Source organism: Saccostrea echinata, unplaced genomic scaffold, assembly GCF_033153115.1.
Source record: "Saccostrea echinata isolate AGI-Se365-2 ecotype Australia unplaced genomic scaffold, CSIRO_AGI_Sech_v1 ptg000002l, whole genome shotgun sequence".
Classification (NCBI taxonomy): domain Eukaryota; kingdom Metazoa; phylum Mollusca; class Bivalvia; order Ostreida; family Ostreidae; genus Saccostrea; species Saccostrea echinata.
In genome coordinates this window covers 13,042,727-13,068,775 of record NW_026889751.1, presented here as the reverse complement: position 1 = coordinate 13,068,775, position 26,049 = coordinate 13,042,727, and the positions used below count along the sequence as shown (strand labels likewise).

Sequence of the window (26,049 nt, the reverse complement as noted above, 5' to 3'; positions counted from 1 at the left end):
AAAACACATTCTTGGATCATAAGCAATCTCTGTATCAAGTAAAAGCTTCCAGTGCTTTTATATTACAAAGTTATAGCATGGAAAAAAAATAATATTTATCTGCCAGTGACCTTGAACTTGCCGGAAAAAACCTTTGTTCAAGGTCAGGACAAACCCATCTCAAGCAATCTGAGAAAAAGTTTCCTGTGTTCCTCCCACCCCTTATAAAGGATGACTGCACTTAAGGGCATGCAAAATTTGTGACAAAATAAACTTTCAAAACAAGCATTTTTCTTTTCATTGCAAGAATGGTCAACATCCAATCTACAACATTAGGTAATTATGTTAAATAAAAGTGTGCATTTACGAAGTTGGAATCTGTTTTCAAAGGCAGGGGTCATCACAATTTCTTGAATCTCCGTTCGAAAATGAGGACGTCACTTTTTTACTGACTTAATACATAGTCAGCGCATGTTTGTCTATTGTTCTACGTTTAACAGTAGTTGTATATTTGCATAAATAACAATGTGTCTAAAGGAGATTATTAGACAAACATGCACTCATGGTGAAAAAGAGAAAAAACTGCTTCTTCTTACATTCGCTCTCTGTGTTGTAACCAAGGATTGTGACATGTTGAATATTATAATTCACCACGTGATTTCTTACTTCAGGTAACTTTGTGAATACTAAATTCCGTCACATGACTTGTAAGGTAGCATGTTTTGTGTTAACTACTCTAGGACATTGTGTTCGAATTAATCTTAAGATCCGCCTTTTCAAACCGCACGAGACATATGGAACGTCTAGACTGTGACGTCACATGACGTCGTATGTTAGCTGTATTTCCATAAACAAATTTTGAAAAGTGCAAAATTTTTACAAAGAATGTTTAATCTACTATCTGTATGCAATTCCATTGATTAAGGTGATTTTTGGTGAATTTTTAGTTGTTGTTACCGCGCGAACAAGTTAGCAGCGTTGCTATAAACAATCTAACTCCGCAGTGGTTTAATTGTGACGTCACAATCGTGAAACACGACGTTTTGTTGCAGGGCAAACATGATGGACACGTGACCTTCTTAGCCAATCAAATTCTATTTTACTAGTGATTTTTCACTTGTAAGCTAGTTTCACAGAGGTATAATAAACATTTTTTAAAACCATACATTGAAATAAATTATAATAATTTCTATCGTCATAATTTATTAGGTTCAACTCACTGCTTTAAAGGTTCATTGTAAATGTTTTATGCCCGATTTGGATACTGAACAAGGTGTGTTTTTGAAACACTGATGCCTCCATATGGCATCTTATGGTGAAAGTTAAAGTTTCTCAAATGTACGTCAAACTCCATGGTCAAGGTCAAAAGATAAAAGAAATGTTTTTACCCAAATAAAGGTCTTGAACAAAGAATATACTGTGAAATATATATGAAAGCCAAAGTAGCAACAGTTTAAAAGTTATGGCCAAGGTTAATTTCTTTAAAAGGTCAAATCTCAAGGTCAAGGGGTCATAATTGTTTGTACACGAGGGAAGGTCTTAATTGTTACAAGGAATACACATGTGGTATAAAAAAGCCTTAGCACCTACTGTTCAAAAGTTAAAACCAAGGTTAAAGTTTTTCAAAAGTAGGACATACTCAAAGGTCAAGGTAAAATGGTCAAAATTGTTGGTATACAATGACAGGCCTTGTCACAAGAAATACACCTATGAAATATGAAAGCCCTAGTACTAGCCATTCAAAAGTTATTGTCAAGGCTAAAGTTGTTTAAAAGTCAGTCAAACTCCAAGGTCAAGGTCAAATGGTCAAACATATTTATACCCAAGGAGGAGACTTATCACAAAGGATACAGAAGTGAAGAATAAAAGCCCTAGCACCAACTGTTCAAAAGTTTTGGCCAAGGTTATAGTTTGGTAAAATTTTGCAAAAGAGGATCAAACTCCAAGTTCAAGATCAAGAGGTCAAATATGTTGGTACCTGAAGAAAGTCATTGTTACAAGGAATACACATTAGAAATATGAAAGTAATAGTTCCAACCAATCAATTTTTATGGGCAAAGTTAAAGTTTTTGCAGACAAACAGGCTAACACAGGCTAACAGACAAATAGACCATCGGACAGGACAAAAACTGTGTATGCCCTGGGATCTTCGTTTACAGCAGCATAAAAAAATGTCGGCGTCTTTGGGTTTTCGCACTGGCCTTAAATCTGAAAATCCAAAGGATTACAAGGTGCATTACTTTCACATCATGATCTATAACGCAGAACATATTGTCTGCAAAGAGAAATATTCAATTCAGTATTTAATTAGCTATGCATAATTATCTACTAGAATGTTGTGTTCATAAGGAAATATAAAAAAAAAATATTTGTTTTATATTTTTCGATGTTGAGATATACAGAAAATGTTTTCCAATCTTAAGCCCTATCTCAATACACATTGAAATAAAAAAAAATTAGTGTGTGTTGGAGGGGGGGTGGGTCATTACATTTTTGCAGCGATTTGCATATGTATGACCGTAGAGGAACAAAGAGTGGGGAGGGGACAAGCAGCAACTAAATCAAAATTTACACATTAAAACTACAGCAAAAGACTATTTTCAGAAAAGTCTGCCCCCCCCCCCCCCCGGGTTACAATCTGTACAACGGACCTGTGAAAAAAAAAAGCTGATCCTACATTCAGAGTCCCAGGGCACCAGGAAAGAGTGACAAAAAGAGAATATCAGTTTATTTCAGTCTATAAGTCGAATCAAAATATCTTTTCCTCAAGAGTCTTTTTTTGAGTTCATCCCAGTGATCTTGTGATTCATTTCATTTATTTTACGTTCTGTTCTGGACTTGGAAAATGAGGACATCTTTAGGTTCCTGAGCTGGCCTTGAAGCCCGCAGAACAGATTTTATGCTTTACGATAAATTCAAATGATAAATTCAAGTTATATGTATTTCGGTATTAATTTTGTGTTGATTTTTTTATGTTGATTTCATCAAGAAATATGAAAAATCAATTTTTGAACTATATATAGTGAGGCATTTTTTGTGTGGAACGATTTTTTGGGGTTTTTCACGATTTTTTCATATGGTACACATGATGAATAAGTGCAAAAAATATAATTTGTGAAAAAATGTACAAGCCCCGAGGTTGAATATCTGGGGGTTGGGGGGGGGGGGGTCTAGTCCACAAGTACCTGTGGTCAAACCTGTGGAAAGCAATTTCAATTTTTTGAGGGGGGGGGGGATCAAACAGAAATTTCCACAGGTACTTGAACTCGATTTTTTTTCTATAGTGCACCTGATGAATAAGTGTAATAAATATAGTTTGTGGAAAAAGTTGTCCCAACAAACATCGGGGTTGAATTGGGGGGTGGGGGGGGGGGGGGTCCTGTCCACAAGTACCTGTGGAAATTTCTTGATACATAAACAAAATTAAAAAGCATGTATAAGACATCAATTGAAGGGGAGAGGGCATGATTGTAATTAAAAGCTATATAGACTAGGAAGGAATGAACTGTCATTCGTTAAGAACTATTACCTAAACTCTTCACATTTCAGATTCTTGTTTAAAAAAGCTATATTTGTACATTTATATGTATCTATTAGATGCATAAATTATGTTATTAATCATTTTATCTTAAAGGAAAAGTAAAAATCTCAATCAAACTTGTTCCGCATATTATGCTCTCTGATTCATTACTTAACACATGCTTAATATACATGTAAGAAGGGAAGACTGCAGACTGCAGGTGTGATAAATTCACAGCATGCAGCTCCAGCCTTAATTCCAACTTTGTTCCAAAATATTATTATTCAACGCGAAAAATTAGAATTAGCCGAAAGAATATTTTGAATCACTTCGGAAATGCTGCCGTAGCACCAGACTGAGTTTACAATATCAAGTGATTTTGATTGACAGGTGTAGCGCCGTTGTGCATGGATTTCGTGTACTATATATGTACAGATTGTGTTTGAAAATAATAAACAAACAGATCGTAAGAAAAGATACTGTATAATGTACATATATTTGTTAAGAACCAGTTAATTCATGAAACGAATTTAGTCGTATTATGTGGGCCCATGTTAGATTTGACAGATTGATTTACCAGTAGAAATTAATATTTTAATTCATTAACTTCCTTCTGTTTCGAAGAAAATGCCCGTGTAAAAACGTTGCATGATATTTCTCATCGATGTCGTGGCGTTGTTGGTGGATGAAACATGGCATGTTAGGTATCGATAGAACGGCAATTTTATAAGCTTCTGTGAGTATTATTTGTTTTTGCTAACACCTCAAAAATATACTAGTTACATGTATGGCCGCATTTGTAGCCCCCTACAGTTTGGAGTATTTCGAACCACGTGTGTACATGCCCACAGCCAAATAAACTGCACGCACTACATACATGTTATATGTCAGATATTTTTTTCTAAACATTGTTTCTTAAATGCAAGGGATATGAAAGTAATGATTTGACAAAGCAAGAGCTAATAAGACTATCCCGGGTCCCGGTATACACTTGATTTCATGGTTGTATGTACAAATACATTGAACTTTCCAAACATCACTGAAAAAAACATATGATGACCATAAACAAAAGTACATATTTGAACTTTCCACAAGTTTACAATGAGGAACATTTTGGGATCTTGATACAAGATATTTTAATAATGTTTTATCTAATTTATTGTTTAGTGCATTAAATGCAAAAAATGTTTTAAAGTCACTCTTGTGAAACACATGCTTAGAACACAGGTCTCAAATATCTTAGAGTTATATTGGAGTTATATTGTTAGAATTGAAGCTTATTTATAAAATTATACCTTATATCTTTAAGGAAACTTTCTAAAAAGTAGTCAAACTTGCATATGCACGTTAAAAGAAATAATATATCCTGGAAGTGATAAGAATAAAAAAAGTTCATTTATCATCCTTTTCTTTTGTTCTTGGTGACTTTTTTTACAATAATCAAAGACATTTTACATTTTAGCTCATCTGAACAGAGGCTATATTGAACTTTTCTGATCCTAGAGTCTCTCCATCTGTCTTCCATAAAAATTAAACCCTAAAATAGGGGTATCAAAGTTTGACATGGGAATAGATAGGAAAAAATCATCCTTTAATGAACAACAAGGTAATGATTTACTCATAATTTAATGCAAGCATCCTCAAGTAGTGAAGATCAAGTTGGTCTAAATCATGGTCCAGACCTAATATTATACTGGTAATAATATTACAATATTTCCTATTTGTATTTTTTCCCACTTTTTTTCTTCTTCAAATAAATCTGAGATAAGATTTTATATATAAATTGGTAAATGCATGTATACATGTGAAAAAAAACTTCAGAAAACACAAAAGCCATGTTAGACATATTGATAATGAAATATCCTCATGTTGTGGAATCAGTTTTCGATTATACATGGCTTTATGACCCCAGGGTGGGGCCACAATATTGGCTCAAAGTTTTTATGAGAATTAAGGGGGATAAGAATGTCTTAGAAATCTGAAGAACACCAAGGTGACTCAAGTGAACATGGTGGGCCAGGCCTCTTATTTAAATTGCACACTTTCATTCCACCTGCAAATTTTTAACATCTTCTTTGGCATATTTCTTGAGGAGAAAATTATTTTTCTAACAATAATTTAGCTGTGTTTTGTACAGACCATAGAGTAATACTTTAGATATATCTGGGCTTTCATATAAAGTGCTATTTTTAGATCAAGAGTGAGTCTCTTTAATTCTATTTTTAACACATTGCCATGTGGTTGGGACTACTTTCATGGCTAACATTTTCTTGTTGAACTAACATGTGGGTGAATTAAAAAAAAATGACCAAATGCATATTTATCAACCCACACTAAAAATACAGGCAATGAAAACAGATTTCTATGTCTCAGCATATGTCTTTAGATAGTGTCTAAATACCTGCCAAATATCTCGTTGATATCTCAATTAACAAAAAAGTTATGCCCAAAAAGATGCTAAAATTGTCAGGAGTGCAACACCTTTTTGTGACATTTTGAAATTTCAATATTTTTTGGAGATCTGTGAAATAAAAAATAATGCTTCATGTTGAAAATAAAGACTTTCCTGATAATATTCAAAGTATTGAGCTTTGAATGTGGACTGTCATAACTTTTGTTTAATCAGGTTGTGGTCATGGCTGATGTTTAAAAAAATGTTATACCATGTCAGGAGTGCAACAGAAAAAATGTAGTGTTGCCAAAAAAACATCAATTGTAAAATTCTGATAGAAAATTAAGACAAAAAGGAATTTTGGAAGTGTAAAATAATAACTGATATACATTTTAAAACTTTAAAAAGTTATATAAATCACAAGCAGCATGAATGAGAGTCAAGTATATGTGCATACCCAAAAATGTCAGGAGTGCAACATTTGATGTTTTGCTCCCAAGCATGAAAAAACTATTATCATTATATGATTTTCTGATTTTTATTTTGGAAAATAAAGACACAAAGAACATTTTTACCAAATAGATTTATCAATTACAGGATCTGTCTGTGCTTCAGATCCATATTTCTATGGTCAGGAGTGCAACATATTTTTTTAAAGATTCAAGTTGTGTGACAAAAAGATTATTCACGCTTAGAAGTATTCATTAATTAATAATGATCTTTTTGTATAATTTAATGCTAAATTATTGACAGTTTTATTATTAAAATCCTTCTTTTTTCAATTTTATCAATTCAGATGTGATTTTATCTTTTTTGTGATTTTTTTAATGAGCATTAAAAATAAACACACTAAAACATTGTCATAAAATTCGAGTAATTCCTCCTCAACTTCACTGAAGCAACAGAACAAGTTCTTACGTAATTTTCACTTCACAATTCTACTTTAAAGGCCCCAATGCTTTTGGTCAGGAGTGCAACAAATATGTTAGAATTATAAATCATCCAATAAGAATAAAAATAAAGAAAAAATGATGAGTAGAATTTTTCTGGTGGGTTACTGTGTTTGTCTTCTAAAGGAAAATATGCTTTAAAATATATTTTATCTTCTAAATATACATTTAAGCTAGTTTTTTGGCATAAAATAGGGTATAATTCCAGATAAAATGCGAATTTTAAATACTTTCATCTGTTTAAATTATGAAGTATTGGACTATAAGTATTGCACAATTTCATTACCACTTGATGTTGCCAACACTTTATGAATTTTTGTGTTCTATGGTTTTAATTTCAATTTAATTTTCAACTTTACTGCAGTCAGGAGTGCAACAAAACTGCTTCATAATTACCGATGCTTTTTAACTATCTTTACTAAAAATTAAGTTGAAAAAAATGCTTGATACTATTTGATGTTCAAAACACTATGTCTATCAACAAATTACAGAAATTTTACAGTCAATTCAGGGAATAGTTTTCATCATTTCACATATATTTTAAATACAATTTATATATATTACACTTTGCAAATAATCATGTTTTAAGGTCTTCAAAATATGAAAGACCTGCTGTAAACGATGAAAAATATCAACACGACAAATTGATTTACAAAGTAACAATGGGTTATTGTGTGTTATAATTTTTAAAACAATGTTAAATAAAATACATATCAGATTTCAGGAGTGCAACACAATAATGTAACATAGGGTCACTTCAAAATCTAGTATTTTTCACAAGAGAACTCGTATATAACAATTCTTTTTTGGCTTAGATTTAAAGAATTGACTTGAACGGACAAAAAAGTGAATTTAGGGGAATTTTATTACTTCATATTTTTTTCATATTAAAACTTTTCAAACCAGAATTGAAAAAATAATGTAAAATAACAATCAAAAAGCCAATTTTTTGTTACATGTTCACGAGAAGATACTCATTCAAGGTCTAGATTTAATCATTTATACCCCTTTTACCATTTTGAAGCATAAAAAACTATAATTTCTTGTGATTATGTATTTTAGAAAGTCTTTTAAGGTGTAATGATATTTTCTTTTTTCAAAAGAAATTTTACTAATAAAAATTCTGAAACTTTTTAATCCAATTGTCTATTCTATTGCCACTTCAGGATTTTAAACTAGAATGCATTTGCAATATGATGATATAAGCGAAAAATATGTTATAAGTAGTTGAATTTTGCCAAAAAAATTCAGTTTGGTGGTCATTTTTTTTTAATTCACCCAAGTATGCATTTAAAGAATTGTACCTATTGTAGTGAGTTTACATTTAAAACAAGGGTTCTTCACAAATAGTTGTAGCCACTTAATTGGTTTAACTATTTCATATTTTTTTTGGATTTTTTGGTGCACTACTAAAACCTGTGGCTGCGCAGTCCTGCAGGTGTATTGTGTACTTCATAGCTGCAAACTACTGCAAGTGTCAATTAAGCTGCATATACCCAGAGATTGTTTTCATTATGAAGATGACATGGACCAGTTTTCAAGTGTTAGCAAGGCTTAATTTTTGAGATATTAAGGTTTTTATTTTTAGTGAGTCTCACTTGGCTGCACACAAAACCAAACCCTTAATCGTTATTTCTACACAATGGATTTTAAACGCAATCACAGATGTTTGTTTTGTTTACATGGTTTATGACCGCAGGTGGTTTGTACACTGGTGACCTTGGCAATGTGGGATCACGGGTTGCGTTACATAACTGTATAAATCAACATGGAGAATGTAAAATGCGTACAGTTAATGATCATTAATTATTCGATGCTTAAAGTTTATTATTACTTATATAGTTATATAGATACATTTAATTCCTTCCTTTATTTGAAGACGTTGTTCCCTTTAAAACTAAATTAAAAAAGAAAAGAAAGTTGTAAAATATAATTTATGAGTGAACCACAGAACACGTTTAAAACCTTATTTAGAAGAAAATTAGCATTAAATACAGTAGGGTATATTATTTATAGCAAGTTTGTTTAAGTTATACACATGAAGAGTTCTGATTTACTTGCCGAATGAAACCGCTTACCTGTTTACAGGACCTGCTTTTTACCTACATATTATGACATATTACGCAATACTCGAACAAAACAACATTTTTATGAGATCAATAAGGTGTTAAAGAGCAACTTTAATTCCGAAAGCCATATCAAAATATTTACCATTTTTGAGTTATAAAGCGAAAAACTTTCAAGGGCTCTAGTTCCCTAATTTTAGGGGCCAGACCCTTTTAAATGATATCAAATGAAAGCTCTTCTCTTGCAATTATTCACAACTTTTATTCTAAATGTTTTAACAAAATATTTTTAGTTTTCAAGATATAAAGGAAAATATGTCAAAATTTTTGCTCTTTTCCGCGTTCCAACTTTTGACCCCTCTCTAGCGCCATTTCTAATGCAAAAATCAAAAAACAAAAACTGATGTGCACAACTTCAATGCTTCTTCTTTTCAAATTCAAAGGGTTTTGTGCTCCAATTATTACAGTCTCAGAGCCTTTGTCTGGAAATCGAAGGCCTAAAAATTTCAATCAAAGGGGAATAACTCGTGAACAGAAGGTAATTTCCGAATTGTATAACCGTATTCTGAGAGTGCTTTGTAAAGTATAAAAGCTCTGAAAATTTGAACAAAATCCATTCAGGAATGAGGAAGATATGAAGCTTCAAAGTTGGCGTCTAGGAAAAAAAAAAAAAGAAGAAGAATAAGAACTAGAGCAGAGCTCGTTGCAAAGCTACGAGTAGGTCTTCCATTGGAGCTGCGAACAGGAAGAAGTGACCTTGAGTCAAGGTCATGCCACATTCTAAGGTTATAAGCAATCTTGTAAGGGGTATCAGCTTGCAATGTCTCACCAGTAGAAAGACAGTTAAGGAATGTTGTTTCTCCGTTGATGACCTTGCATCAAACCATGACACACTCTGGTTATAAGCAAACCCCATCTATGTGTTACCGACTCGACAAGTTAACACATGTTCTTTCAGACCATTCATCCAGTCAAAACATTCTTTCCTTAGTGACCCTAAATTTAATCAACATGGCTGTAGGAACCGAGGGAGGGGGGCGTGCCCCCCAATAATTTGCCGATATATAGATTACTATAGTAGACATAGATACTATAGCTTGTGCCACCTCAATAAAAACGTCTGATAACCTTCTCTTTTTTTGCTAGTCAAGGAAGTTTTGGTAGTTGGTGACCTTTTTTTTGCTTGTCAGGAAATTTATGGTAGTAGTGCCCCCTCAACTGTCAACTGAAAATGTATGGCTGTGCCCCCCCCCCCCCCAAACCCCCTGAATTTGCTTCCTATGGGCCTGATCAAGGCAATGATACACTCTGTATGATATCAGCGATACCCTTTTGTGTGTTTCGGAATTGACAAGTTCACAGTTTGCATTTATTGCATGATAGTGAGGGAGACATGAAGATTTCTTCGCCCATAAAAAATCATATTCCCCGAGGGCAACATGAAGATTTCTTCGCCCATGAAAAATCATACTCCCCGAAGGCAACGCCCGAGAGAAATATGATTTTTCATTTGCGAAGAAATCTTTATGTCTCCCTCACTATTATGCAATAAATTGTTTATAATACCGAATTAACCAAAATGCAGGAATTACAAAGGAGATCCAATGAATAAAGCAAACATGCATTTGATGAGAACGATATGAAAGAGATGTAAGTTACAGGTACACCAATAGCCTCGTTTCATTAAAAAAAATTCCTACGTGACAAGTTTGTGTGATCACACCAGTAACATTCAAACACCATTACATTTTTACACATTTAAATGGACACAATCAATCAACGATAATATGTTGACGGTGCGACCGTTGGGCGAGTGCATTGTTCACTTAATTTTAAGATCCGCCTCTTCAAACAGCACGAGACATTTGGAACGTCTAGACTGTGACGTCTCATGACGTATGTTAGCTGTATTTCCATAAACGAATTTTGAAAAGTGCAAACATTTTAACAAAGAACGTTTAATCTACTATCTGTATGCAATTGCATTAATTAAGGTGATTTTTTTGGGGCGAATTTTTAGTTGTTGTTACCACGCAAACGAAGTTAGCAGCGTCGCTATAAACAATCTAACTCCTCACTCGTTTAATTGTGACATCACAATCGTGAAACACGACGTTTTGTTGCAGGGCAAACATGATGGACATGTGACTTTCTCGGCCAATCAAATTCTATTTTACTAGTGATTTTTCACTTGTAAGCTAGTTTTCACAGAGGTATAATAAACGTTTTTTTTAGACCATACATCGAAATAAATTATCATAATTTCTATAGTCGTAATTTATTAGGTTCAACTCACTGCTTTAAAGGATCATTGTAAATGTTTTATGCCCGATTTGGATACTGAACGTGTGATTTTTGAAACACTGATGCCCCCATATGCCATCTTATGGCAAAAGTTAAAAGTTTCTCAAATGCAAGTCAAACTCCATGGTCAAGATCAAAAGTTAAAAAAAAAATGTTATTACCCAAATAAAGGTCTTGAACAAAGAATATACTGTGAAATATATACTAGTATGAAAGCCACAGCAGCAACAGTTTAAAAGTTATGGCCAAGGTTAATTTCTTTAAAAGGTCAAACTCCAAGGTCAAGGGATCATAATTGTTTGTACTTGAGGGAAGGTCTTAATTGTTACAAGGAATACACATGTGGTATTAAAAAGCCTTAGCACCAACTGTTCAAAAGTTAAAACCAAGGTTAAAGTTTTTCAAAAGTAGGACATACTCAAAGGTCAAGGTAAAATGGTCAAAATTAAAGGTATACAATGACAGGCCTTGTCACAAGAAAATTACCTATGTAATATAAAAGCCCTAGTACTAGTCATTCAAAAATTATTGTCAAGGCTAAAGTTGTTTAAAAGTTGGTCAAACTCCAAGGTCAAGGTAAAATGGTCAAACATATTTATACCCAAGGAGGAGACTTATCACAAGGGATACAGATGTGAAGTATAAAAGCTATAGCACCAACTGTTCAAAAGTTTTGGCCAAGGTTATAGTTTGGTAAAATTTTGCAAAAGAGGATCAAACTCCAAGTTCAAGGTCAAGAGGTCAAATATGTTGGTACCTGAAGGAAGTTCTTGTTACTAGGAATACACATAAGAAATGTGAAAGCAGTAGTTCCAACCAATCAAATTTTATGGGCATAGTTAAAGTTTTTGCGGACAAAGAGGCTAACACAGTCTAACAGACAAATAGACAGGTGGACAGGACAAAAACTGTATGCCCCCCGGATCTTCGATTACAGTAGCATAATAAAATGTCGGCGTCTTTGGGTTTTCGCATTGGCCTTAAATCTGAAAATCCAAAGGATTACAAGGTGCATTACGATACGCTTTCACATCATGTTCTATAACCCAGAGCATATTGTCTGCAAAAATAAATATTTAATTCAGTATTTAATTAGCTATGCATAATTATCTATGTTGTTTTAAAAAGGAAATATAAAAAAAATATTTGTTTTATATTTTTCGATGTAGAGATATACAGAAAATGTTTTCCAATTTTAAGTCCTATCGCAATACACATTTAAAAAAAAAAAGTGTGTGTTGGAGGGGGGGGTCATTACATTTTTGCTGGGATTAGCCTATGTATGACCGTAGAGAAACAAAGAGTGGGGAGAGTGCAAGCAGCAATTAAATCAAAATTTACATATTAAAACTACAACAAAAGACTATTTTCAGAAGGTCTGCCCCCCCCCCCCCCCCCCCCCCCGTACAATCCGTACAACGGACCTGTGAGAAAAATACTGATCCTACATTCACAGTCCCAGGGCACCAGGAAAGAGTGGCAAAAAGAGAATATCGGTTTATTTCATTCTATAAGTCGAATCAAAATATCTTTTCCTCAAGACTTTTCTTTCTTTGAGTTCTTCCCAGTGATCGTGTGATTTATTTCATTTAATTTACGTTCTGTACTGGACTTGGAAAATGAGGACATCTTTAGGTTCCTGAGCTGGCCTTGAAGCCCGCAGAACAGATTTTCTGCTTTATGATAAATTCAAGTGATATGTAATAAGGTATTAATTTTGTGTTGATTTTATTAATGTTAATTTCATCAAGAAATATGAAAAATTAATGTTTTAACTATACATAGTGAGGCATTTTTTGTGTGGAACGATTATTTTGGGGTTTTCACGATTTTTTCATATGGTACACATGATGAGTAAGTGCAATAAATATAATTTGTGGAAAAAATGTCCAACAAGCCCCGGGGTTGAATATCGGGGGGGGGGGGGGGGGGGTCTGTCCACAAGTACCTGTTGTCAAGCCCGTAGAAAACAATTTCAGTGTTTTGGGAAGGGGGGGGGGGCAAATAGAAATTTCCACAGGTACTTGTACTCGATTTTTTCCTATGGTACACATGATGAATAAGTGTAATAAATATAATTTGTGGAAAAAAATGTCCAACAAACATTGGGGGGGGGGGGGATCCTGTCCTCAAGTACCTGTGGAAATTTCTTGATACATAAACAGAATTTAAAAGTATGTATTAGACATCTTTTGAAGGGGAGAGGGCACGGCCGTAATTAAAAGTTATATAGAGACTAGTTATAATTGTAACGGGGACCGTTACAGATGTTCCCCAAACGCTCCCCAACTCCCTTTTGGTGTCTTATTTCCTGTAAGCTTCATTAAATAAGGCAATGAAGTATATTTTTGCATTTCACACGCGCGCACGTGCATGCATGTGCAGGATTACCATGTCATCCCATCTGTACTATAAATGATCTTTATATTCTCAGTATCAAAACATTTCGTAAAAAAATATATAAGTGCCGGCTATATCAAGCATATTGGTCATCTTAGCATTGTGCACATGCGCACCTGCATGCATGTTCATAATGACCATGCCATTTTGTCTACACTTACAGTATGTCTGTTAATTCTTAGTATCAAAGCTTTTCATCAAAAAATATAAAAGTTACGGCTATATTAAGTGTATTGGTCATTTAACACATTGCACGCGCGCGCATGTGCATGCATGTGCATGAAGGTCACATCATCTTGTCTACACTTTTAATATTTCTATATATTCTTAATATCAAAGCTTTTCATAAAAAAAATATAAAAATTACGGCTATATTAAGTGAATTGGTCATTTAACGCATTGCATGCGCGCGCACATGCATGCATATGCATGCAAGTGCAGGATGACCATGTCGTCTTGTCTACACTTTTAATATATATAAATATTTTGAGAATCAAAGCATTTCATCAAAAAATATCAAAGTTACGACTATATCGAGTAAATTGGTCATTTTATGCTTTGCACGTGCGCGCACGTGCATGCATGTGCATGCTGACCATGTCATCTTGTTAACACTTTTAATATATCCTTATATTCTGAGTATCAAAGCATTTCATCAAAAAATATAAAAGTTACAGCTATATCAAGAATATTGGTCATTTTATGCAATGCACGCGCACGCACGTGCATGCACGTGCGCGCAAAATGACCTTCGTTCCGCAAATCTACATAACATGCCTAGTAACCCTAAAAAGGTTTCACATCAATTGGATGTATAGTTTTCGAGATCACTCACGGACAAAAAAGTACCCAGGAAGAAAAATAATAATAACTAGACTCTTGTTGCCATGGCAACAAAAAGGTCTTCCGTTCCTATATGATACCGTTTGCATTGTTTTTTTTATGTAGAAAAACGTGTACAGTATGTAATAATTAAGTTGTAAAGAATCTAAAATTTGTCCTTTCGGTACTTGCAGTTCATTGATTTTTACTGCAAAAATGAATGTATTTGTTGTCCTTTTATATGAAATTGTATGCATGTTTTTATTCATTAGTAGAAGCGTATTTAAACTATTTTTAAATTTAAAAGTTAAATTGGGGGGGGGGGGGATCTAGAAAACAACCTGTCAGTTCTTACAGTACTTTGATTTTCACTACTAAAATGAAACTATCCACCATCCTTGTATATAAACATAATAAATTATAAAACATGTAGTGTGGAATTGAATTTTGCATTTAGAGAAGCATCTATATGTAAGTCAGAGTAAAAAAAACAATACTTAATATCTTTTCAGTCCTTACGGTACTTTGATTTTTATTGGCTAATGAAAATAGCTTCCATAGGTAACTTATTGTATGCATTGATTTTTATGTATAGAAAAACATGCCTGTTTATACTACACTGTAGTTAGAAAAAATTGGGTATCTAAAACAGTCCTCTCAGTACTTCAGGTACTTTGATATTTACTGCAATTAAATGTAGTCTTCATTCTTATATATGATACTGTATGTATTGATTTTTGTAAGCAGAGAAACATGTAAACATAACCTTCATGCAAGTTAAAGTAAGAAATGCCCTTTCAGTACTTTCAGTACTTTGATTTTTTAAACCAAAACGAAAGTAGCTGAAATCTACAAAACGTGTTATCTGATTTCAAAACAAATCATATATTTGGCACTTATGGACCTATCTCTATTATGCCTAAAGATATCTTCAAAATATATTTAAAAACAAAAAAGTCGAAAAATGACTGAAACACAAATTCACTTCCGGTTCAGACAGGAAGTTCCAGACACAAACGAAAATCACGTAGAAACAAAGAGAATGTCATGATCTATTATTCCTGTAAGTTTCACATCTTTACCTTAAACTGCTTTTGAGAAAAACACCGGACAAAAGTACATATTAAAATTTGAAATTCGGTCATAACTTCGGACCGGAAGTGAATTTTTCAAAAAACGGAATTTTATATAAACTTCACATATTAACCTATTATCCTGTAAAAAATTGTGAAAATCTATCGAAACATCTCTGAGTAATCGCGCTCACAAAATTTGGGAGGAATAATAATAATAATAATAAAAAGAAACAATACAATCACTATAGGTCTTCCGTTGTGAACGGAAGACCTAATAACTAGAAACTCATTGCGAGCAATGAGAGGTCTTCCGTCCAATTCTGAAAATAAAAGCAAATATTCACTCTGAAAAAGTGATAAAAGAAATTCAGCGTGAAAATCCAAGAAAGCTAACCATTAACCATTCACTTTTCTGCATCACTTCCTGTCACGACCGGAAGTAACGGCGATACAAGATTTTCTCACGATTCAAATAAACTGATGACTGACTATCAGACCTGAAAGTTTTAGACTTCAGTCGTTTACTGTTGCCAAGCAATATTGTGAGAACAAATTCTAATTTTGAGGACAGGTAATCACTCGACAGGAAGTGAATTTTATAAAAATCTCTGCAAACTTTTTCAATCAAAAAGATGAAAACATACATAAACCTCCTAAAAGACTCTCTATTAACCCTGTAAATCCCAAAGAAAAATACTGAAAAACAAAACAGTTTGCAAATTTAACATTTTTGAATTCACTTCCGTTTGCGACCGGAAGTAAGAACGACGAAAATTAATTGTCGATCAATATATCTACATTTGATGCTCTATCACCTCAGCAAGTTTCATATTCATATCTTTAGCCATTCTCTGATGATACTGTATGCTTTCTTTTATTCTTTATGTATTCAACTTTTTATTTCATGTAATTCCATATACAGGCATGTCCATGTAATCTTTTTCTGCACTTCTATATACTTCTGCATCAGACCATTTGTCTACTACGAAAGGTTGATCACGATACATTATTTCGCGCGAAACGTCACGGGTAAATATTCGAGCATATCCTTCGGAATGTATTTTCTATTGAATGGTGATGGCTTCAATGAAATTTCAAAATGTATGTTCTTATAACCTGAATATCGAACTTGAGAAAGTATATTTATCATATTGTACTTATTATATATCGTATGGATAAGTAACACTGAAGCAGTAATTTAGGTAAGATTTTCTACAAGTTTTATTTTCCTGTTTACCCCCAAAGTTGACTATCCCGATTAGTTACACATTCATGGGAAGACTGGAATGTTTCGCCCAAAAACATGTCTCGTCCTGCGACGGTCAGGGAATCTGATACCATTTATGTTCAATAACAACATCTTTTAGAAAAAATATATTTAAATCATTTTCATTAAACAATCTTTAAAAAAATGGTTTTCTTATTTCTGTCTTTTCTGTTCATTTAATATGACACAAGCCTGCATGGGGAAAAAAACAATGGCCACGTAATAATTACTATATATTGATTGCTTTAGTCAGGCAAGTTTCTTGAAAAGCTTTTACTTATAACCATGGTTTAGGATCAGTTTTTCCGTGGTGTAAAACAAAAGGTTGTAGTTATTGTATTTCCACTTGTAGCCATGTCGTTTTTCTACTTTGAGATACAAACAAGAAAAATTATAGTAGACGTTTGAGGAAACCCCGGATTAAAACTCTATTGCGAAACAGAATTGCAATGTAATTGTGATGTGACAATCCAACATTTCCTTCACATTTCTTTGATCCTTATGGTACTTTCATTCAAACAAACGCTCGGCTGACTCCGTAAATTCTGACCTACTTATCGGAGTTTACAGAGACAGCCGCCATTTTGGACCCGCTTCAAATTTAGAAATGCGAATATCTAGAGTTTGGATTGATCAATTCTAAAATAAATTATATATAAAGCATTTTCAGAAGAGCTTCTATTAACCTTATTAAAATAAAAGAAAAATATAGAAAAACAAAAAAGTTTAAAAATACGACTTTTTTAAATTCGCATCCGGTAACGAGCGGAAGTACTGACGACGCACAAAAAGGTGATTCCCCTCATCTAGAAGACATAACCTATCATCTCTAACAAGTCTCCAGTTCATATCTTAAACCATTTTTGAAAAAAAGGGGGGACAAAATTTCATTTTAAAATCAGAAAACTGTCAATAACTTGGCACCAGAAGCGAGTTTTCCAAATTTTTCTTCTGATGAACAAAGTTCATTTAACGACGCATAATTCCTGAAAGTTTCATTTAAAACCACTGAATAGTTTTCGAGAAATCGCCTGCACAAAATTTTGGGGAAAAAAATAATAATAATAATAAGAAACAGTAGAATCACTATAAGGTCTTCCGTGAAGACGGAAGACCTTAATAATAAGAAACAGAGTAAAAACAATATGTTCCCAAACTTCGTTTGGGGAACATAACTAGGAAGGAATGAACTGTCATTAAATTTTGGTTAAGAACTATTACCTAAACTCTTCACTTTCACATTTTCAATTACAGATTCTTGTTTTTAAAAAGCTATACATGTACATTTATATGTATCTATTAGATGCATAAATTATGTTATTAATCATTTTATCTTAAAGGAAAAGTAAAAATCTCAATCAAACTTGTTCCGCATATTATGCTCTCTGATTCATTACTCAACAGATGCTTCATATACATGTAAGGAGGGAAGACTGCAGACTGCAGGTGTGATAAATTCACAGCATGCAGCTCCAGCCTTAATTCCAACTTTGTTCCAAAATATTATTATTCAACGCGAAAAATTAGAATTAGCCGATAGAATATTTTGAATCACTTCGGAAATGCTGCCGTAACACCAGACTGAGTTCACAATATCGAGTGATTTTGATTGACAGGTGTAGAGCCGTTGTGCATGGATTTCGTGTATCTATACATGTACTGCAGATTGTGGTTGAAAATAATAAGCAAACAGATCTAAAGAAAAGATATTGTATACTGTACATATATTTGTTAAGAACCAGTTCATTCATGAAACGAATTTAGTCGTATTATGTGGGCCCATGTTAGATTTGACAGGTTGATTTACTAGTAGAAATTCAATGGACCACAGTCATTTAGGGTATTCTGAATCACCCCAGACATCGCGACTCTCGGTAATTTACCTTACCGCTGTACCTCGCACGACACATGCACAGGTGTGACAACCAAACAGTCATTATTAGTAAGGTCTATACTTATTGCATACAACAAATAAAGAGGTAAACATAATGCGTTAACTAAAAGAATTAATTATTTTAATTCATTAACTTCCTATCCTTTTCGAAGAAAATGCCCGTGTAGAAACGTATTTCTCATCGATGTCGTGGCGTTGTTGGTGGATGAAACATGGCATATAAGGTATCGATAGAATGGCAATTTTATAAGCTTTTGTGAGTATTATTTGTTTTTTATAACACCTCAAAAATATACTAGTTATGGCCGCATTTGTAGCCCCCTACAGTTTCGAACCACGTGTGTACATGCCCCTAGCCAAATAAATTGCACACGCTACATGTATACTTGTTATATGTCAGATTATTATTTTTTTTATAACATTGTTTTTCTTAAATGCAAGGGGTATGAAAGTAATGATTTGACAAAGCAAGAGCTATAATAAGACTATCCCGGGTCCCGGTATACACTTGATCAGTGTTGATCAATGTTCATATGTACGAGTACACGTATGCAAATAATTCGATAGCTTTTGAAGATTTCAACATACATTTTTGTAACACGCATATTTGTAATAACCACTTTATATACAAAACAAAATTTCATTCTCTTATATGGTAATATGGACGTCGTAATAGATGACATGCCTGTTTCAAAAACATTTCCTAAGTTATCTTAAGATATGCCTAAGTTATAACTTTAGAAGTTCCTAAGATTTATCACAGCTGTATCGCGAAACAATCTTATCTAAAAAAAAATTATAAGTCATTTCTTAAGTTGTGCCTTTAAGGACTAATAAAATAACATTCCCGCTCTATATACAACTCTCAGTATGGTATATATTTTTAGATTCAAAAAGGAAGGGTGCGAGGATTGGGGATTGCCCCCACTTTTAAAGGATTTGGACACAAGTATGCTTAACTTTGCGAAGTGTGTTGCTAGATCTAAGCATTCACAGACACACCCTTTCAAGCCATCTTCCCTTCCGAGCACACGATATTTGTATTTTAATTTTTAAACATTGTTCTAGGTGTTATACATTTACTTTATTTTGTTCTTATAAGGTATCTACATGTAAATAAAATTTTAAAATGAATGCTTCGTAGCGAACACATGCGAGTTTATATTTTTCAAACAATCTTTGCCAATTACTACACTGTATGTACACGTTAGTTGTTTGTGCGGTGTAGAGCAACTATCAGAGTACACAATGTATTTCAACATCGAGGTGCCCACGGCTCTCTGTGGCCACGTGTATGTAAACGAGGACTGGACTACAACACTTAAAGACACAAAGCGGCAGAGATGGATGAAACTGTTTGCTATATTACAAAGAATTGAATTATAGTACAAGTATATTTGAAGGAATTTTTATTTATGTTAATGTTTATTTAATTCTATAAATAATAAATGGACATTCACAAGAGTGATGGTAAAAATAATATGTGCGTAGCATGCGTAGTAATTACAATTATTTACCGAAGCCCCCATTCAATTACAATTGCAGATGAATTAAAATACAACAACACGGGATAGAGCAATACTTTTTTTTAAATGTATTGTTGCGTGAACAGACAAAAACAGCGATTAAAATTCAAAATGATTTTTATGCACCAGTGTTTGGAATTAAGATTATAAAAGATCGGTAAAGTAATCTTACTGATTCGATATAATTAAAAACATATAACTTTCCATTAATTAATAGCTCTTTGTACAAAATTGACATTATACGCGATCACAAATACTAGCATTGTTTATGGCCACAGGTGGCTAGTACACTGATGACCTCGATCAACAGCGTGGGATTCGTACGTTGGGTTACATAACTAAACATCGAGCTGAACATGGAGACCGTAATATGCATACAGCTAATGATCCTGAATTATTCAATGCATACAGTTTAAAATCACTTACAAAGTTTGTTGTAATAATAAACGTAGAAAGATAGATTTAATATTCTCCGCTTTTGAACACTATTAACCTAATTTAAAAAAGAAGAAAAGACTAGCTGTAATAAATAATTTAATAGTGAACCATAAACCACGTTTAAACCTTATTAAAAAGAAAATTAACATTAAATACCGCAGGGTATATTATTGATAGCAAGTCTGTTTAAGTTATACACATGAAGAGGTCTGATTTCCTTGCCGAATGAAAAACGTTACCTGTTTACCTGGCCTGCTTTCTAATACGTATAACGCAATACCCACGGTATACTCGAACAAAACAACATTTTCATTAGATCAAAAAGGTGTAAAAGAACAATTTTGTTCCCAAGATCCAGATCGAAATATTTACCATTTTTGAGTTATAAAGCAAAAACTTTTAAGGGCCCAAGATCCCTAATCATAGGGGCCAGCCCCTTTTAAATAGTATAATATGAAAGCCCTTGCAATTATGCACAACTTTTGTTCTACATGTCTTAACAAAATATTTCTAGTTTTCAAGATATAAAGGAAAATATGTCAAATTTTTTGCTGTTTTCCGCGTTCTAACTTTTGACTCCTCTCTAGCGCCATTTTTAATGCAAAAATCAAAAAACAAAAACCGATGTGCACAACTTCAATGCTTCCTCTTTTCAATTTCAAAGGGTTTTGTGCTCCAATTATAACCATTTCTGAGCCTTTGTCTGGAAATCGGAGGCATGCAAAATTCAATCAAAGGGGAATAACTCGTGAACAGAAGGTAATTTCCGAATTGTATTACGGTATTCTGACAGTGTTTTGTAAAGTCTAAAAGCTCTGAAAATTTGAACAAAATCTGTTTAAAAATGAGGAAGATATGAAGCGTCAAAGTTGGCGTCTAGGAAAAAAAAAAAAAAGAATAATAAGAATAATCTTAATCATCACAATCAGTAGAAGGTCTTCCGTTGGAACGGAAGACCTTAATAATCCAAACTATGCTTATAACAAAATGGCTTATTTGCAATTATGACCTGTACAAGAACAGATCATCCTTAAATCAGATCTTTATCTTTGAACCAGCACTTGCAAAAGAGTAGCTTACCTTCCCAGCTGGCCCCCTGCTATAGAGAAGTAATGGTTGTAGTCTAGTCGTAATAGGAGCTGTGCTAGATGGGGGCTGGCATTATGGCTTCTGACACTGGACAGGACTGTAAACAGTAGATTGGACTGTCTCTGAAAATTCTGGAAGGCAAATATCATACAGACAAATATTGAATGACTTACACATAGGAAATCAAAGATAACAAAAAATAAATGTTGCAAATAGTAAACACAAGAATATCTATTATGAGGAGTTATCAAAAAGATCAAAAAGACTGGGGCTAAGAATTAAAAATGCTTAAAGTTCATCACTGAATTTTTACACATTTATTTAATATCACCTTTGTGTCCACTGAATAAACTTTAAGACATTAGGGTTTATCTTTGAAAAAAATTGTCAATGTTTTCATAAGCAATGGATGACTATGCAGCACAATCTCAAAATATGACATTTCAACCCGAGTCTAACCGAGATAAACTTCTTGACTAGTATTTTTTCAGAAAGAAAGATGTTAGAGTAGAAGATAAACATAAACAAGAGGCCCATGGGCCACAACGCTCACCTGAGTCAATATGGCCCTGCTGTTCTTCGTCAGCAGATTCCTTCTCCTACAGTACCAACCAGACCCAACCTGACACTAAGCAGTCCCAGAAAGCAGTCCCCGGGACTGCTCTGGGACCGCTGTGGGACTGCTCTGGGACTGCTTTAGCAGTCCCAGAGCAATCCCAGAAAGCAGTCCCCGGGACTGCTCTGGGACTGCTTTGTGTCAGGTTGGGTCTGGTTGGTACTGTATATATTCATATGTAAAGCTTTGATCGCCTGTTCTAGGCATACCCTACCCCCAGTTGCCATGTTTTTAATGAAAATGAATCTAAACTTTCTGAGGATGCTTCTATATTCATTCTAATCATGGTTTTGCTGTTCTTGAAAACGGAACTTTAAAGATGTCTGCCACCCTATCCGGGGGGGGGGGGGGGGGGGGGGGGGGGGGGGGGCATGATTTGAACAAACTTGAATCTACACTACCTGAGGATGCTTCCATATAAATATGACTAATCATGGCTTTGTTGTTCTTGAGAAGAAGATTTTTAAAGATATTTCCTATTTATGTTCTTTTGTTAAACTTTGATCCCCCTTATGGCCCCACCCTACTACTGGAGGATACCTTGAACAAACTTGAATCTACAATACTTGGGGATGCTTCAATATCAATATGACTAATCATGGCTTTGTTGTTCTTGAAAAGATTTTTAAAGATTTTTCCTACATATTCCTACGTAAAACTCTGATCATCATTAAGGCCCAACCCTACCCCCGGGGGTCAGGATTTGAACAAACTTGAATCTACACTACAGTGAGGATGATTCCATATCAATATGACTAATTGTGGCTTTTTTGTTCTTGAGAAGAAGATTCTTAAAGAATTTATCTATATATTCCTATGTTAAACTTTCCCTCATTGTGGCCCCACCCTACCCCCGGGGGTCATGATTTGAACAAACTTGAATCTACACTACCTGAGGATGATTCCATATCAACATGACTAATTGTGGCTTTTTTGTTCTTGAGAAGAAGATTTTTTAAAGAATTTTCCTATATATTCCTATGTAAAACTTTGATCCCCCATTGTGGCCCCACCCTACCCCCGGGGGTCATGATTTGAACAAATTTGAATCTACACTACCTGAGGATGATTCCATATCAATAAGACTAATTGCGGCTTTGTTGTTCTTGAAAAGAAGATTTTTAAAGAATTTTCCTAGTATATATTCCTATGTAAAACTTTGATCCCTCATTGTGGCTCCACCCTACCCCCGGGGGTCATGATTTGAACAAATTTGAATCTACACTATGTAATGAAGGTATCACGTAAGTTTCAACTTTTCTAGCCCAATGGTTCTTGAGAAGAAGATTTTTAAAAGATGACACCAAATTTTCACCAATTCTTTATTATCTCCCCTTGGAAGAGGGCATGGCCTTTCATTTGAACAAACTTGAACCCCCTTCACCCAAGGATGCTTTGTGGCAAGTTTGGTTGAAATTGGCCCAGTGGTTCTGGAGAAGAAGTCGAAAATGTGAAAAGTTTACAGACGGACAGACAGAGGGACTACAGACAAAATGTGATCTGAAAAGCTCACTTGAGCTTTCAGCTCAGGTGAGCTAAAAAATGGTTTGAATGGCTTTAATTCATTAAATTTAGACCTTAAGGCACTTGTATATTATACCTTGGCTATAAACTGTAGATGAGACAGCTCTCCTTTAGAAAGAGGAGATGAGCAATGCACCAGAAGTTTACTAAACTGACTGCAGTTCTCTAATATCTCATGTAAACATCTCGAGACCTGAAAATAGAGATTCACAAGTGAATGCATTTACCTTTAAACATTAATACTGTATAATTGGTAACGTCATATAAAATAGAGTTGATTTGCCTAAATAATTCTCATTGTATAACTTCCTTTTCTCTTCACAAAATGGAGACAAAAAATTGGTTTAATGGATGTGAATCTAGAGAGGAACAGTTACCATAGTTGCCAACTCACCCGATTTCGTTGGGTTACACCCGATTTTTCTACCCTTAACCCGATTATTTTTTATGACCCGGCGGGTCATGCTTTTCACCCGATTTTTGCCAAACAACCTGAAAATCTCCCGATTTCCGGATTTGGTTCGTAAATTAGGTTGCACTTTTAACTTCCAGTTACAACCCAAGCTGGATATACATAAACAATGCCGACGGCTATGTACCAGTAAATTATCAGTGCAGGCCTAAACAATTACCTGAGAGTTGTTTTGACAAAACAAAGTTTGAAGTCAATTTAAAATGGCTTCTGATAGAAAGAGATCGTTATCAGGGCCAGCAGGAACAAATTGAACCAAGAAAATGAGAAACGATATTTATGTACATATCAAGGAATCTTGGAAAACAACTTTCATTAGATGAAATAAAGAGTTCGAAAATAGTGTAGGCATAACTGTACATTTGATAGCACTTGTTAATTAAATTAATTCGGGTTAGGAAAAAATAACTTCAAAAACCAAAATGAGAATACTTTCAAATTTAGCACAAACTTTCCATGTACTTCAAATCAGCAATGCAGATTCTGAAAAGACTTTCCTTTAAAAAAAAAATTGCACACTTAATTCAGGTCAATACTGAATAATGAAACCTTTAATGCTCTTTTAACATGTAAATTTAATCAATATATATTAAATATTTTATCAATGTAATTAAAGCCTTTAATAAAATAATTTCAATACACAAATACTTATATATACATATATATTAATTTGATCATGGTACTAAATGTGTCGTGAATGTCATTACGCGCTATGACCAGATTTTTTACTTTCCAAATCTGGTCATGACCAGATTTTTACATGTTGGAGGTTTGCAAGTATGACAGTTACATTGGTATATCTGATATCAAAAGAAACTATTCACTTATGTAGGAATTCATTAATATAGCCCTGTTTTCATTCCATATACTTGTACTTACAGCTTTCATGTGAACAAAGCTTTGGGACAGCAATGCTGAGAGGAACTGATCATGAGCAAGCTTAACAGCCTCAAAGTCTCGAGTGGATGTTATTTTCTCCATAAATGTGCTGAACTGAGATTCAATTACATCAACCTGCACCAGGATAAAAAAGATCAACTACTAATGAATTGTAGAAAGATGTACACAAGTAAGTACATGTACAGTGTAAGAAAACCAGAAGTCTCTGACAAGACTGTAGCTCTACTGGTTCTTACTTAATTGACAAAGGTAGCACTTCAGACTTGAACCTATGGCAATAAATAAAATAATGATCCTTGGTTTAGTCTCTTTCTGAGTCAAGTTTAATTGCAATTGGACAATGAGGAGTAGCATTTTGAAAGAATTTCACAAAAATTTTTATTTTTAGTATCTATGACAACACTGTTCATCGAAATAAAAAAACTAATGTACAGAATATGATGCCTAGTTAATCTACTTGCGTACTAAGTTATATTGAAATTGGACAAAAAATGTAGGTGTTTTGAAAGAATTTCACAGAAATCTTTATTTTTAGTACCCATGGCATCCAGGATTAGTCATGCACTTTACCTATATATTTACTTATTCACATCAAATAATTTCATCAGTACCTTTGGTAAACAGATGGCTAATACATGTATTTTAAAATCAATATTAGCAAGACTTAACAGTATGTAGTTCTTTTTTTTTTTTTTAGCTCACCTGAACTGAAGGTTCTTGATCATTTCTGATCACCTCCTGCCTGTTATCTGTCTGTCTATTAACTTTTTACATTTTTCTCCAGAAACAATGGACCAATTTCAACCACACTTCA

General features: G+C 33.8%; 2 protein-coding genes across 3 annotated transcripts in view; one reads left to right on the top strand and one right to left on the bottom strand.

Annotated features, from left to right (window-relative positions):
- Nucleotides 1–26,049, top strand: part of LOC133173165 (large ribosomal subunit protein uL4-like) — a 389,882-nt gene that overhangs the window by 256,003 nt on the left and 107,830 nt on the right. The window lies entirely within an intron of this gene.
- Nucleotides 1–26,049, bottom strand: part of LOC133173127 (gamma-tubulin complex component 4-like) — a 114,533-nt gene that overhangs the window by 20,590 nt on the left and 67,894 nt on the right. For both annotated transcript variants that reach the window (XM_061308066.1, XM_061308074.1), the window contains exons 13-15: nucleotides 25,215–25,349; nucleotides 23,940–24,056; nucleotides 21,715–21,854 (exon numbers count right to left, since the gene is read on the bottom strand). In XM_061308066.1, coding sequence (XP_061164050.1) covers nucleotides 21,715–21,854; nucleotides 23,940–24,056; nucleotides 25,215–25,349 — 392 coding nt within the window. The remainder of the gene's footprint in view (nucleotides 1–21,714; nucleotides 21,855–23,939; nucleotides 24,057–25,214; nucleotides 25,350–26,049) is intronic.